Genomic DNA, 15,614 nt, shown 5'->3' with positions numbered 1-15,614 from the left:
AATAATAATGAAACATTGATCGTTTTTCATCTCGTTATTTCAGTAGGGTGCAGTAAAGTTTTTTTGAGCCAATATGACCCATGATATACCAATAGGTTTAATACAAAGACAGATATGAGAATACAAACATCTTCTATTAAGCCAGACATTAGATTTGGAAAAAGTGAACCAGTGTCACACTTCTTGTTCTTTTATTTGGACACAATAGATTGCTTTTTCACAAAACATCCTGTTTATATTAGCCTATAATTGATTTATTCATGCTATTTTAATATGAATTAAAAGATAACATTTTAAATTTTTGTTTCAATGTCAAATGCCATAAATATTAACAAATATTAACCCAAATAAGCAAAAGCTCTCTAAGGTCCTCAATAATTTCTAAGTGTCTAAAGACATAATTAGATCAGGAAGTTTGAAGCCACTGGTGTCCCCATTGAATCTGAATGCTGACCTAGACCAGGTCCAGTACTTCCCTGCTCGACCAGGGCCTCAAACCTCAACCACACTCAGGGACTAAGTACTGACTCATTGTTTATTGCAGGCACATGTGAGCCAAACCACATCCACATGAGTCCATGTTCTTCATTCATCTTTGTCCCAGGTCCAGGCCTGTGGGTGTGTGTTGTGGAAATCCTGGGGTTGGGTGGAAATGAGCCATCATCTCCCAGGACCCTTTAGCTGTTATGGTGGGACTTAGCCATCCTTACAGCCTTGGTGCCTCCCAGCTCTCTGGTTCCACTTCCTCTATCTCTGACCTGCATATCTGGTTCCCTCTACCCTCTGGTGGTCCTGTGGATTCCTCTCTCCTCTCTCATCCTGGCGAATCCTGTTGGCCTCATTCCAAGTCCATAGCATCTGGTGCCAACTGGCATATTGGGCTCAATATGGTTGTCCTGATGTTCAGCAGCAGGTTTGCTGCCCAACAGCTTCTCTCACTTTTTTCTTGGCTGGGAGCTATGAAACAACTAGTTCCCTATGCCTGGATCCCATCCCGTAATTACAAGCAAAGGAACTGCTAAAGCCACAGCCTAGTGAGGAGGAGAAAATTGGGGCTGAGGGTTGGAGTGGGTGTGAAAAAGGCAGCTGGAAGATGTTCTCTTATGTGACCAGAGGGGAGGAGGGCGTGTCTTCCATTAGGAGCATTGTGCAGTGGCTGCTGAGATGACCAGGGCTTATCTGCATGGCTGTGAGACTAGGGAATTGATTCTATAGGCTCTCCTGGGTCCCCACTCTGTGAAGTGTCAGGCCCTCTTCAGGAACCGTGATCCCATTGGCTCCTGTGAGTGCAGGGCAGATGAAGATGGGGCTGTCATCAGACCCTATCCTGAAGAAGGGCCTCACAGGCACAGAAAATGCTGAACGGGGACATGTGTAGATGTGCGATCTGTCCCTCATGTTGTAGAAGGAGACATCTCCAGCTTCATAGTGCAGGAAGACGCCCACCCGGCAAAGGGACTCCTTCAAAGGGAGAATCCTATCAGGGGAGGACAGGGCCCGGTATTGGTTTCCAAACATCTCCAGGGTCCAGAAGCCATTCTGAGGAGTCAGCAGGACCTCCCCTTTCCTCTCAACACTGTCTCTACAGACCCCCACAGTCCACACCATCACGTTTTCCACCTCCACCTCCCAGTAATGTTTCCCTGAGGCGAAGCTCTCCCATCCCAGGACACAAGGCTGACTGTCGAATCTCTCTGGGTTGTCAGGCACTCTCTGCCTGTAGGGGCCCCGTCTCACACTTCTCCGGTCCTCTGACAGGAAGAGCTCGGGATGAGCGGTGTCTGGATCCAGGACCACATCAGCTGCAGAGGAAGTCTCAGGTTTAGGCCTGGGGTCTCAGGAACCCTGGGGATTGTGTGGTTCCTGGTCCCCAGAGAGGTCTCAGAAAGCTGCAGGGGGTTCCCCATGTAGTGGCTGTTTCCATAAAGGTCCCCTGATCCCAGGCAGCTCATACCCTGAGAATTACTGAAGCTGTACTTCTATCTCTCCAAAGACAGAAGCAGCACCCCCAGGTTGAGAAGAATTGTGGCTCTATGAAGTCCAGAGAGTTTAGGAAATGAGCCAAAATTAGTGGTTCCCAGTTTTTCTCAGCATTCTAAGCTCTGATTCCTTTTCTATTCAAGACATGTGATCTCTGGGACTTTAGTTAGAAACTTTCCAACTTTGCTTAAACCATCACAGAAGCTTTATCTCCTGTTGTTCCACCACTCTCCTCTCAATGATCAATCAAGTGAGTCTCTCATTACACAGTGCTAGGTGGTGAAGGACCTCTTCATTGGTCCTATAGGTTGTTTTAATAGGTGACAACTGATTTACGTGACTGACAAGGACACCCTTCAAAGGATAAAGAAGGAGAATGAATGTGTACAAAAGAAAACCTGGTGCCTGAGGGGCGTGTGGGCAAAGTTAGGGAAGAAACACTTCAATCCAGTTTTGCTTTAACAACATGGGTCTGATGTCTACCAAGATGACTTCTCCCATACAGGAAATGCAGGAGCTGAGCATTCTGCAAACCTCTACCATCTGCATGTATTCGTACTAATTCAGTCTACCTTTCTACTGCGTTACAATGATTTTCTCCTTTCCGCAAGTTGATATGTCTGATTGTGACAAGTTGTGATTGTGTCCCAAAGTGACAGTGGCAATTTTGAAACTCACCAAAGAGGAAAGGTCCATGGGCCCTGGTATCTGGTAAAGCTTGGATTCTTTGGTGCTGACAGACAGAGGTGCCGAATCACAAGATGAGAAGAACTCACTGAAAGTGGGCGATTGGTTTCTCTGTGCTCTCCCACTCACCCTCCCGCTCACCTAAATCCCCTCCCTTGGCAGACTACATGCAGAATATCAGTGCTCTCTTAGAAGCAGAAAGGTATTTCTGACCGCCTATTTGCACACCATTGCATCAGGCTTATTGGGGAGCCTTATGGCCTCTTCCTCACATGGGTCTTCAACTGTGCACAGTCTATACCATCCCCAGGATATAAATTGCTAAAACAGGATTATCTTCTTTCAAATTGATCAAGAATCAAAGAGCAATAACTTCTGAAATGTAACTCTTGGGGAGGCTACTATGCATGGGAAACCTTTGGTAATCACGCATTAAGTTATTCCAAAAGAGAAAGGGTCCTGGGATGTAAACTGCAGGGTTCATTAAGAGCTGCTGGGATTCCCTGACAGAAGAGCCACAATGCATCATTGCTGGGACACTGTTGATGAATTGACCCCAGTTCCCTATTGTCCCCACCTAGCCCTGGGCCCCTTGCTCATCTCCTCTAAGAAGTCCTGTTAGCTGGCTAGTGGGGAGAAAGCTGAGATCTGAGAGAATGACAGAGGCACTCACCAGCATGTAAGAATGTTCTTCTCCATCCTGCAAGGGACAGACAGAGGCGAATGTCATGAGATGCTGCTAAGTAAGCAGAACACAAATTGTACACAGAGTAGTTCAGGAAAGGCTAAACTTACGCAATTCTTCTTGAAGTTGCTCTGAAAACAAAATACCGAAACAAAATCATGTCTTCAACAGAAGAACTAAGAGAAATTGAGCTTGTATTAAACAATGTAGGAACCGTTCTTTCTATGAACACTAACATCACCCTTCCCTTATGCCTAGGGAACAGTCAGAAACTAGCAATGACGTATGATCAGATGGCTGGGGAGTATCAGTACATTGTTAGATTTTTGTCTGAACTTTTGTTCAGCCATGTAGTGCTGCATATAGCCAGGTGAACGAATGCAACGTGTGCAGCATGGAAGAAAGAAAGCTCTGAATGATTACTTCTTATGACATGAGAGTCCCAAGCCCTTGTTGCTGCTGCTGTGCATTTCCTCTCTCTTCCCCAGGCTGGTACCTGTGAGAACTGAGGCCTTTCTATGACATTCAATTGTCCTCCTACTTATTTAACTTTTTAAAATTTCTTTCTATTTTTCCATACTTTCTTTCCAAATTCCTTACGTGCAATTTCTTTTTCCTCTGGTTCAACTTCCTTTTCCCCTGACAGAATCTTTTTTTCCCTTTGAAGTTTCTTGATGCAACAGATGCTCACAGCCATGAAGATGATGAAAACAGCCAGGATGACAGCCATGGACACCATCCAGGGAGATGTGGTCAGGATGACAGCCAGGGCCACCATCCACGGAGATGTGCTGGGCATAAAGGATTCTGAAAAGGCAGCCAGAAAAGTCCACTTAGTTTGAAATAGAACATCTGGATGAGAGTGACCCTAAGAGCACATCTGATGAGCTCCTCAGCTACCTGCTCTGTTGGCTACTCCCTCAGAAACCTCAGATGGAGGAAGCGATGCTGCCTTTACACTGGCTAACGCCTCAGTGACTGCCAGAGCCGGGCCGAGAAGGGGGCAAAGCAGAAACATCTGGAGTCACCATGGAAAGGACCAGGGTGCATAAAGCTAACCAGCCATGCTGAGTCAGCACAGCCACCACCCTGCCTCAAGCCACCATCACTCATGCCTGGAATACTACAGTGTCCTCCTTCTTGTTCTGCCCTATTCTGTAATCTGTTCTCAGCAGAGCAGCCCAAGTGAGATCATGTTAATTATTTGCTCAAAACCTTCCAATGCTTCCTGTGTCACTCACTCTAAAAGCCAAGGCCTGTTTGTGGCCTGTGCTGCCATATATAACGTAGTTGCATCTGTGAATTCATCTCCCCCAACTTCCTGAACTCACTCCATTTCAGCCACACCAGCATCACCTCCTGGGAGTCCTGGAAACTGCCAGACACGCTCTTTCCTCACGCCCTTTGCATATGCTCTTCCTGTACCTTAGCTGCTCAGTCCTTAAGCATCTGATGGTTCCTTGCCTTGATTGCTCAATTTCCATCTTTACAGTGAAGTCTTCCCTGACCACCTTGTTAATAATTATGATGCCTCACACTCCTGGAACTCTCTATTTTCTCTTTGCTTAATTTTTCCTACATGATCATCACTATGTGATAGAATATACAGATAATTATTTAATCATTTGTTTCAATTATTTCATATCTTGCTCTCTCTCTCTCTCCCTTTTTTGCTTTTTCTTTTTTAAGAGAGAGTCTCACTCTGTCGCCCAGGCTGGAGTGCAGTGGCGCGATCTCGGCTCAAGCTCTGCCACCCAGGTTCAAGCGATTCTCCTGCTCAGCCTCCCAAGCAGCGGGGATTACAGGTGCCTGCTACTGCACTCGGCTAATTTTTGTAGTTTTGGTAGAGATGGTGTTTCACCATCTTGGCCAGGCTGGTCTTGAACTCCTGAACTTGTGATCCACCGCCTTGGCCTCCCAAAGTGCTGGGATTGCAGACATGAGCCATCGTGCCCGGCCGCTGTCTCTCTCTAGAATATGACCTCCTTGAGGATAGAAATTTTGATATATTTTGTTCAATTATTGACCTTTGGTTTCCAGTCTTAAACATAAGAAATGCTTGTTGAACATTTGTTGAATACATTTATGAATGTCTGTTGATAGGGAATTTCCCCAGCTCTGTCCTTTGGGAAGTCCCATAGACAGGAAGGGATGGCAGCACACAGGAATGCCAAGTGTAGACAGTCACCCATCCACACTACTCTCCGTGTTTGATGGTTGTCCTTAATATTTTACACTTGTTGCAGCATAAAGACCTAATCAAGAAAAAAAGACCAGGTTTACCCTCAGAGAAGAGGCTCCTACTCTTGTGTTTTGGGACTCTTTGAATCTCCCTTTGTGAGGAGGGGAGAGGCCTCAACTCAGCTGCAGTCTCCAGCTCCTCAGAGCCTAGGACAATTCTACCCACACTACTGTCCACATCCTCACTCTGGGCTCCTTCTGTGTGCTGAGGATCCTGCATACACTCGATAGGTCTCAGAGGGCAGAGAACTAACCTGGAATAAAAATGACAGTTTCCTTCTCCTGGCTGAGCAGGGTGTTGTTGACAGAGCAGGATACATTCCTCACAGACTTGTCTCTGATGATCACAGCTGTGGTGACCATGAAGAGGCCGTCTGCATCAGCGATGGAAACCTCCTTCAGGGCGGGCACGATCTCACTGTAGGGGTCCCTCCACACTGTGAGGGGCTCTGGGTACCACCCTCTAGATATGCACTCCAGCCAAATGCTCCCATCCTCTTGGACCTTGATTTCAATGAGGGGCTTAGAGCCAAGGCCTGGAGAGGGAGAAGAGCTCAGTCAAAGGCAGTGGTGTCTTAGCCCCTACTGCACCTTGAAGGAAGGATGCTAGAAAGACCCCTGGTTTTGGAGAACATCAGGAAAGCAATATGCAAAATAAATTGTGAGATCTCTAAGAGAAAAGATCACATTGCACACTTTTCTTTATGCTCCACCTGAAGGCCCCATCACAGCGCCAAGCATCTATCTGTCTGCTATAAATGCTTGCTGTGCGATTTATTCTGGCAAAGACTAATTTTCTCACTCCCAGAAGGGTGTGTCCAAATTCTCAACAGGCACGTTGAGAATTTCACTTTCTGTCCTGGGATGACTTCTCTGCAGACCTCAATTTCCTGAAGCTCTAAAATAATACACTGATGACAGAAACCTACCAGGTTGGCAGAATCCCTTTTTTCCTTTTTTTTTTTTTTTGTAGAGATGCAGTTTTGCCATGTTGCCCAGGCTGCTCTCAAACTCCTGAGCTAAGGCAATTCACCTGACTTGACCTCTCAAAATGCTGGGATTACAGGTATGAGTCATCATGCTCAGCCTTGGCTAAATCTTAAGAAACTTTTTGAACCAAAGTCACTGACTCTTCTGTCTAGTTCAGGGCCTCACATCATCATGGCTATCTACCTCCATAGGAGGTGATGGTTTTTAGGAGAATGGACCGAGCTAGCTGGCAAAGCCAACTCTTATTCTAATTCACAGTTGTTTACCTCCCAGAGGTTCCACCCAATAGAGAATTTTCTTATAGTTCTTTGAGAACATCAATGTATTAGAAATATCTGGATGCCCCTGGGATCTTAAGATAATCATATCGCCTCCTTAATGTCAGAGATCATCACCAAAAATCCTAATAATTCAGGCTCATCCTAAATATATGCTATCTTTACTAGAATCTTCAATGAAAGAGAATACCTGGAGTGAGAGAGCTGCAAAAGCATGGTCCTGGGAGACCCTTCAGCCGTGTTTGACCATCCAAACTTCTCCTGAATAATTCCTTTGTAAAGTCTCCCAACAAATTATATTAAAGAAAGAAAATTAAAGCAATCACTTAAGCCTAGTGCTTTCTGCTCTGTTTAATTTTTGTCAGGAGAAAAAAACTAGTTGTGCATTTGAAGGCTCACACAGAAATCTTGAATTAGAAAAGAAATTAAAATACCTCAGCAAGTTGGAAAACAAACTCCTACAAAACGTTCCATGGGTTCAATACGGGTAACATGACACAATAGATTTAAGGGAAAGATCAGCCACCAACCAATCCAACAAGCAGAATACAATAAGCAAGCAAACAAAAAGTCCTACAGCAACCCAGTTCAGACTGGGGAAGGTCAGGACAGGGTTGGTTTTACAGAGAAAGAGTAGTGGGTCCCTGCCACATAGAAACCATTCATTACTGGGCAACACTGCAGTGCTGCTGTGAACACAGTCATGACAATGGGTCAAGAAGCCCTCCTTCCACGATGTTCTGTTTTAGTCAGATGTAAGGTTGCCTTTGTGAGTAGCAAAGATGGGGTCTCCTACCTGTTATGATTTGGGGCCTCCTGGGAAGAACCCAATTTCCTAGTCCTTGCCTCCACAGGTCTGATGGACTGAAATGCCACCTTGAATTACTCTGCACCTTAAAGGCTTTTTCAGTCCTGAAATATACCTTTTAAAGCAAAATACACTAACCCTAAGACTGAGGTAATCACTTAGTGTCACTTTAACAAACTCCTAGAAATCCCAGTTTAAGTGCATTTCTATGCTGAAGCCTTGCCAATTTTTTCCCAGCTAAATTCTTAGTCTTTCTCTGTGGAGTTAGCAGGAATTACATATAATTTTGCTTCTGTATTTAGTTGTGCTTTAATAAAATCACCTATTTACAAGTAAGTCACTCTCTCTGCAATCAGTATTTCAGGAAAGAAGAAAATGTCAAGATTAATATTTATCGAAAAATAAGATTTCATATGTCGTAGTTCTCTGGGCAGTTCTTATTGATTCTGATTGCCCCAGGACAATTTTTGACAGTGTCTCCTTTCACTCTCAGAAGTGCACAGTTCAATGCAGAGGCAGGCATAAGACTTTCTTTTCCGAGATTAATTATTTTCCCCCGCTCATGGCCTCAGCTGAGGAATGAGTGTGCTTCTGAAGAAGTGAAGCCCAGGCTGGGCGTGGTGGCGCACACCAGTAATCCTAGCACTTTGGGAGACTGAGGCAGGTGGATCACAAGGTCAGGAGTTTGAGACCAGCCTGGCCAACATGGCGAAACCCCGTCTCTACTAAAAAAATGCAAAAATTAGCCGGGCATGGTAGCGCATGCCTGTAATCTCAGCTACTCAGGAGGCTGAGGCAGGAGAATTGCTTGAACCCAGGAGGTGGAGGTTGCAGTGACCCAAGATCGCACCACTGTACTCCAGCCTGGGCAACATAGCAAGATTCTGTCTTGAAAAAAAAAAAAAAAAAAAAAAAAGAAGTGAAACCCATAGCTTAGCAGAGCAAACCCACTCATGTGGCCTTTGTGCAGGAGGAAGCCACTCTATCTGTGGAAAGGGGACTCCAGATAGATATCCGTTGGTCTGCAATGGGCCTGAGGTTAAGGGAGAAATTTTCCCCAAAAGTCACACTGTGCAAAAGTAATAAAGCCAAATGAAGTGACGCACCTGCCACCACGAGGCGCAGGATGGCCTCATCGTAGGACCTGCCTTCTTGGAAGTAACAGCGGTAGATGCCATTCTCCTGGGTTGTGACGTTGTGTATGACCAGGGCCACACTGCCCCTGCTGATGTCTTTGCTCACAAACGTGATTCTTCCTCGGTACTCCTCCATCTGCTCCTCTGTTCTCTCTCTCCTGCCCTTATACACAAACACTGCGGGGGAGAACTGAGACCGGAACCACCGCACCTCCATATCCTCAGCATTTTTCTCGGATGACAGATGGCAGCGTAACGTAGTGTTTTCTCCCACTATGGCCAGGATGGGACTAGCTGGCCCCACGACAGTAAACTGGGCTGTTCAACAAAGGGGCAGAATCAGACAAGGACACCAGTTATCACATCTTTAAGGCAAAAAAAAAAGAAAAAAATTCCAGGGACAAAAGGAAGCAGATATTCCAAGGCCACAGGGGTTCTTGGGCTGAGAACCCTTCTGGGGACCAGTAGCTGTGGCTGGTCGGCAGCACCCACCCCTGGAAGCAGTAACTATTGAGGCTGCTCCTGCTTCATGAAGGAAACATTGGGGAGCCCGCCCTGGGCACCCTGTGCCACTGAGATTTTCCTCCATTCTGCAATCTAGCACTGTGCCTGAGTGTAGTGTAAACTTGAACTGTCCGTTAGGGCAGTGTTAACAGTTAGTTAACACTTAGTGTTAACAATTAATGTTAACTATCCACTAGACATTTAACAGTTCCAATTGAAATGAACTCTAAGTGTAAAACACATACAGATTATAAAGATTTAAAATTTCAAAATGTCAAATATCTCATTGGTAATAGTTTCCATTAACTAAGCATTTAAATATTGATATTTTATTACATGAAACAAAATACATTATTAAAATGTATTTCAAGTATGTTTTTACCTTTTAAAATAAAAAGTAGACTAGGCACAGGGTCTTGTGCCTGTTATTGCAGATATTTGGGAGGCCAAAGTGGTAGGATCCTTAACAGCTAGGAGTTTGAGACCTGCCTGGGCAAATAGTGAGACCCTGTCTTTACAAAAAATAAAACTTGAAGTTGAGTGTGGTGGCCCTTGCTTGTACTCTCTGCTACTTGGGAGACTGAGATTGGGAGGATCCCTTGAGCCCAGGAGTTCCAGGTTACAGTGAGTTATGATCTCATTCGCCATCTGCTTCATTCTAGCCTGGTGACAGAGCAATACACTGTCTCTTAAATAAACAAACAAATAAATAAAAAGTTAAAAAAATTTTGAAAATTTGCACTTGTATATGCACTTGACCTTTGTGTCTCACTGTATTTCTTTTGGACTGTGCTGGTATAAATTCAGTGAACATGTTCAGAATGAAAGGATAAGTCAAGAACCCCACAGTCCTTCCTTCTTTCCCTTTGCAGACTACAGGATTGATGTTCCTTTCCGAGAGGTGACAGCAGCAAGTGGCACACATCCCTACCTGAGACCAGTGCACACAGGCTGAGAAGGAGGAGGAGGAGGGAGGCTGGCAGGGAGAAGTGCAGGGCAGCAGCTGGTTCCATGAGCAGCCAGAGCAGGCAGGGACCAGAGGCCTAGGGTTACAGAGGAGGAAAATCAGCCTAGGAATCTTGGTACCTCGGTGCTGGTCGAGTTCAGCCTCTCTTGTCACTCAAGTAAGTCTCATCGGTGCCCCAGCTTCTGGGAGTCGCTTGCATATCTCAAGGCTCAGGTATCTCCCGAGAGAGGGATTCCTTAAACATTCCATGAAGTAAGCCATCAATGCAAAGATCAAGGGGGCCGTTTTCCACCTTCCTCAGCTCACTTCTCTGGCCAGAGTCCGGTTTCTTTAGTTGTCCCTAGATTCTTTCACACCCTCCTCCCTCCACTTCCCTGTCCCCGAGACCCAGGTCGGGACACTCGAGGTAAAGCCAGGAGAGGCCGCGCCTCCCCACCAGTGTGGCCTTCCTCTCTCCCAGGACCCCCTCTCTTGTCCAGAGCAGATCCCGCTCCCCGCACCTACCGTCCCCACCCCGGAGCTGTAGCGCTTCCCCTCCCTTTCCTACCTTCTAGAATTAACCTCTGTTTTTCTTTTCCCCTGTGATCCTCACATGACGATTTTCCGATACAACTCACCCATGGGCACAGTCACCACCAGACAACAAAGCATCCCAAAGAGAAGAGAAAAGTTTTGTTCACCTCCCATTAATTGCGATGTTTGGAGTTGCGGGACCCGGGATCTGGGACCTGTTGCCCGATGTCCTGAAGTCCCAAGATTGCCACTGAACAGTTTAGAGCCCAGGATTGGCCGAGTGCAGCAGAACTAGCCAATGGTGTCTCGAGCCTTATTTCTCAGCAGTTACTAGGTAGAATACACACAAAACCCCCCCCCAAAATCTCAAGCAGCATATAACCTTTTAGGGTTATTAGGTATTTCTATTTCCTTTTTCTTCGTTCTTTCTTTCTTTCTTTCTTTCTTTCTTTCTTTCTTTCTTTCTTTCTTTCTTTCTTTCTTTCTTTCTTCTTTCTTTCTTTCTTTCTTTCTTCTTTCTTTCTTTCTTTCTTTCTTTCTTTCTTTCTTTCTTTCCTTCTTTCTTTCTTTCTTTCTTTCTTTCTCTTTCTTTCTTTCTTTCTTTCTTTCTTTCTTTCTTTCTTTCTTTCTTTCTTTCTTTCTTTCTTTCTTTCTTTCTTTCTTTCTTTCTTTCTTTCTTTCTTTCTTTCTCTGTCTCTCTCTCTCCTTCCTTCCTTCTTTCTCTTCTTTCATGTCTCCCTCGCGCTTTATTCTTTCTTTCTCTCGCTTTCTTCTTTCTTTCTCTTTCTTTTTTTCTTCCTTCCTCCCTTCTTTCCTCTCTCTTCCTTTCTCTCTCTTCTCTTCCTTTCTTCCTTTTCCTTCCTTGCTTCTTTCTTTCCTTCCTTCCTTCTTTCTTTCCTTCCTTCCTTCCTTCTTTCTTTCTTTCCTTCCTTCTCTCTCTTTCTTTCTTTCTTTCTTTCTTTCTTTCTTTCTTTCTTTCTTTCTTTCTTTCCTTCCTTCCTTCCTTCCTTCCTTCCTTCCTTCCTTCCTTCCTTCCTTCCTTCCTTCATTCCTTCCTTCCTTCCTTCCATTCTTTTACAAAGCCTTGAGATTCCCCAAGGGGTCGGTGGCTTTGCTGGTATCCACAAGGAGAGGGCTCTCTACGTAGAGGGTGATTTTGCTGGGGAGGAAACATGAGGAGGAAAACATAAGCTGCCCCCTTTCCAAAGCCGGAGGACTCTTGTTCAAGTCGCTGGCTTTGGAGGTTGGGTCTGGCACGCTGGAGGGGAAGCAGGCATGACTGGAGTGGGAGGGGTAGCAAAGGAAAGGAGACAGCAGTTGCAGTGGCTGTTATGAAGGTCTGGTTGTTCATTCCAAAGATATTGGATAAGAGGTGCTGAGAATACTGAGTGAGGATTAAAAACCCTTTCCCAAGGGGAGGTGGCATTCTGGTGAGGGCAGAAGATGGAAGTGGGCAAAGACTTTCTAGTTGGTCTTGACCTTCTGCCAGTAGGTGGTGGGGTTAGGTCCAGGGACCACACACACACACCAGCACACATACCCTCCTCCCCACGAACATAATCCCTCCTCCACAGAATCCAATCTTGTCATTGTATAGATATCTTCCCAAGGCCCATTTGTCAATAACCCCTCAAATGTCTAAATACCTAGTCTGGAACTGGTGTGGTGGCTCACACCTATAATCCCAGCACTTTGGGAGAGGGAGGCAGGCAGATCACTTGAAGTCAGGAGTTCAAGACCAGCATAGCCAACATGACGAAACCCCATGTCTACCAAAAAAAAAATTAGCTGGGTGTGGTGGGACATGCCTGTAATCCCAACTACTCAGGAGGCTGAGGCAGGAGAATGGCTTGAACCTGGGAGGCAGAGGTTAGGATGAACTGAGATCATGCACTGCACTCCAACCTGGGTGACGAAGTGAGACTCTGCCTCTAAATAAATAAATAATAAAATATACATAAATAAATGCGTAGTCTGGAGGCCTCCAATTCCCTTCTGATTCAATTCTAAACTTTGCAGCTAACACACCAGCAATGGCTCCACAGTGGCCTTGCATCACAATGTTGCACTCTCTGTGGCCAGCGCTCCCTTTCCCATGCCATGCCTTTCACTTGAATTGTTTGCTTCATCTCTACGCCTTGAAATCCTGCCCAGCCTTCGTGCCTACTTCCTCCAAAAACAACTCTGGATGTTCCTGCCTGAAGGGTTCTCAGCCTCTTCTGACACCCAAATCTTTTGCTGTTCCCATGTCCTGTTTTGTATTATTGTTATACAGGTATCAACTGTGTTTTGCTGTGACTGGAGTACCTGCTCCTCAGGACAGACTTCTGCAGGATGTGATTCCTCTCTACTTACAGGGCCCAGCTCTAAGCTCTGCTCTCAGCTGTTGTTCAATGCATGAGTGACATGCTCAGGGTAAGGTCATTTCCACCACAGCATGGCCCAGTTCCTGGAATCATTTGGCACCAGAGTGCGAGAGAGAGATGGCAGCATGATTAAGCCACTCTAGGTCAGAAGTTCAAGGACCAGGAAGGAGGAACCAGTAGGTCCCTTCTGCAGAGAAAGCTCTTTGATGAGACTAAGATAAAGAAAGCCCTAAGAACTGTTTTTTCTATTGAACTGACACTTGAACTGTCTCATTCTCATGCAGCCTCACTCATTACCTGATGTTTCTGGATTATAATTAAAATTGGATTCTGGGTTGAGTGACTCATGAGGGTAAATACATCAGTATTAGAACATTCCAACCGGGACTGGGCAGCTGTTGGGAAAGGACAGAAGAGAAGGATGCAAGGGTCTAAGAGCATGGTCAGCCAGGATGAGACCTCGCTTCACATTTTTATCTGAAGAAATAAGGCCCAGGGCTTTGAAGTAGCTTGTGCCAGCTAAGCCAGGCCTCAACCTCTGCCAAAGCTGATCTGAGAAGGAGGGAAACATGTGTGTTCTGAGAAGGAAGAGGATCAGTTAGCCATAGGGTAGCTTAGGAAGAAAGCAGGTTCTACTGGGGTGTGCCAGGTTAGATAGTAATGACCTAACCCAATCATGCTCTGTCCTGGGAGGGAAAAAGAGACAGAAAGGGTCACTTCAGAAAGATTCTTTATGGACATGGTGTACCAGCCAATCCTGGAAGAACCAGGACCCAGAGTGAGCACTGATTCACTGTTGGTTTGCAATAAACTCAAATCTTTGAAAGTAATATGGGTATGTCATCTCCAGCTATGGAGTACTCCAAGGGGATCTGCAGGCATCTTGGCATGCAGAAAATCCATTTCTACACTGTCCTGTTCAAATTCTAGTTTCCTGACTCACAGAATCAATGAGCATATTATAATGCTTATGAAGCTTCCAAATTTTACAACTGTCGCAATATTAACTAGTACATTTACCTTGTCTCAACAGAACAAATTTTTTCAAAGAGAAGAAATGATATTGGGCTTCTAAAAGGAACAAACATGATAAAATTTTCTAAACTCTCCATTTGGAGCCTTCTCTCTACTCATCTACTTTTGTCTTCTCTGCAATCCACCATCCTTTAGTCCACACCATGAATGGAACATTTCTTCCCACAGCTCCCATGCACATCTGCTACAGGAGTAACTGGCCACATGTCACTTGGTCCTCTGGTCTAGCCTGGGTCAGATGTCCATCCCAGACCCAGTCCATGTGGTGAGGCTGCAGGGCTGTGTAATATGGATATGTTTTGGAAGACAAGAGGTCACTAATGCTAAATAAATGTGGTGCAGGGAGGGCAGAGAGACCTTGAAAGGCATTCACTATATTCTCAGAGGCAGAGCCCTTAGAACAGGCACTGTTGATGCCCTGTCCCATATTCTCCTGGCCTATCACAGTTTGCCAATAGCTGAGGCACAGTTTCCTGGAAGGATGACAAACTTCCCACCTCCAGTGAGTATCTCCCTTCTCCTTTGCCTGTGAGCTTTATCACACCCGTGATAGTTGCTTTTCTGCAGTTACATAGCCCAATCTTAAAGTGCATTAGAATTAACACTCCCAGGCCAACCTTCAACCAATTCAAGCAAAGGAGGATGGGAAGTGGAGATAAAGTCCCAGGTCCCATAGTCCTTAGGAAGATTCTAAGCTGTATCACACATTTCATGTGGTTTCTTAGAGAGTCCTAAAAGAGATTGAGCCAAGTTATCCACATGGTAACTGACTCATGAGTGAACCCTTTATCCCATTTCTCATGTAATTGGCTTTCTCTCATTTCTCAATTTATTTCTGCTCTTGTGTTTCCTGGGATCACTTCCCAAATCAGTGTGGCGAGCTGAATAGTGCTCCCTCAGCACCCCTTTGAGCTATATCCACTAAGAAACTTATGAATAGAATGTATAACATGGCAAAATGGATCTTACACAGAATTCAAATTATGGACCTTAAAATAGAGAGATTTTCTAAACTATCTGGGTGGACTCAGTCAAATCACAGGAGTCTTTAAAAGTAAAAGGTATACTGAGCGCGGTGGCTCACGCCTATAATCCCAGCACTTTGGGAGACCAAGGTGGACAGACTGCTTGAGCTCAGGAGTTTGAGACTAGCCTGGGCAACATGGCAAGACCCTGTCTCTACAAAAAAAAATACCCAGGCATGGTGATGTGGGCTGTGGTCCCAGTTACTTGGGAAGCTGAGGTAGGTGGATTGCTTGAGCCCAGGGGACAGTTTGCAGTGAGCCGAGATCACGCTACTGCACTTCATCCTGAGTGACAGAGCAAATCCCTATCAAAAATAAATAAATAAATAAAATGAAGGAAAAAAAGGAGAAGTTAAAAGAATCAGAGCAATGTAATGGAGAAAAAGAACCAGGAGAGGA

At 45.3% G+C, this 15,614-nt stretch overlaps 2 protein-coding genes across 8 annotated transcripts in view; both read right to left on the bottom strand.

Moving 5' to 3' along the window:
* LOC126953497 (butyrophilin subfamily 3 member A2) overlaps positions 1 to 15,614 on the bottom strand; it is a 62,372-nt gene that overhangs the window by 6,226 nt on the left and 40,532 nt on the right. The gene's annotated exons all lie outside the window — the stretch shown is intronic.
* Positions 156 to 11,030, bottom strand: BTN2A2 (butyrophilin subfamily 2 member A2). Of its 6 annotated transcripts, none has more exons than XM_050788919.1 (9): positions 10,824 to 11,030; positions 10,241 to 10,352; positions 8,776 to 9,123; positions 5,848 to 6,129; positions 3,953 to 4,159; positions 3,463 to 3,483; positions 3,341 to 3,367; positions 2,659 to 2,755; positions 1,704 to 1,802 (listed from the first exon to the last, which is right to left on the bottom strand). In XM_050788919.1, exons 2-9 carry the CDS (start codon positions 10,320 to 10,322, stop codon positions 1,799 to 1,801), a joined length of 1,068 nt encoding a protein of 355 aa, XP_050644876.1. In that variant the 5' UTR covers positions 10,323 to 10,352; positions 10,824 to 11,030; the 3' UTR covers positions 1,704 to 1,798. The 6 variants fall into 6 exon arrangements, with proteins under 6 accessions (XP_050644875.1, XP_050644872.1, XP_050644874.1 ...); XM_050788920.1 differs by having other exon boundaries at positions 2,659 to 2,713; XM_050788918.1 differs by lacking the exons at positions 2,659 to 2,755; positions 10,241 to 10,352 and adding an exon at positions 10,396 to 10,511 and having other exon boundaries at positions 156 to 1,802.

This window comes from Macaca thibetana, chromosome 4 (assembly GCF_024542745.1).
Source record: "Macaca thibetana thibetana isolate TM-01 chromosome 4, ASM2454274v1, whole genome shotgun sequence".
Classification (NCBI taxonomy): Eukaryota; Metazoa; Chordata; class Mammalia; order Primates; family Cercopithecidae; genus Macaca; species Macaca thibetana.
Note: the sequence above shows the minus strand (reverse complement) of the source record. Positions and strands in the feature narration are given on the sequence as shown.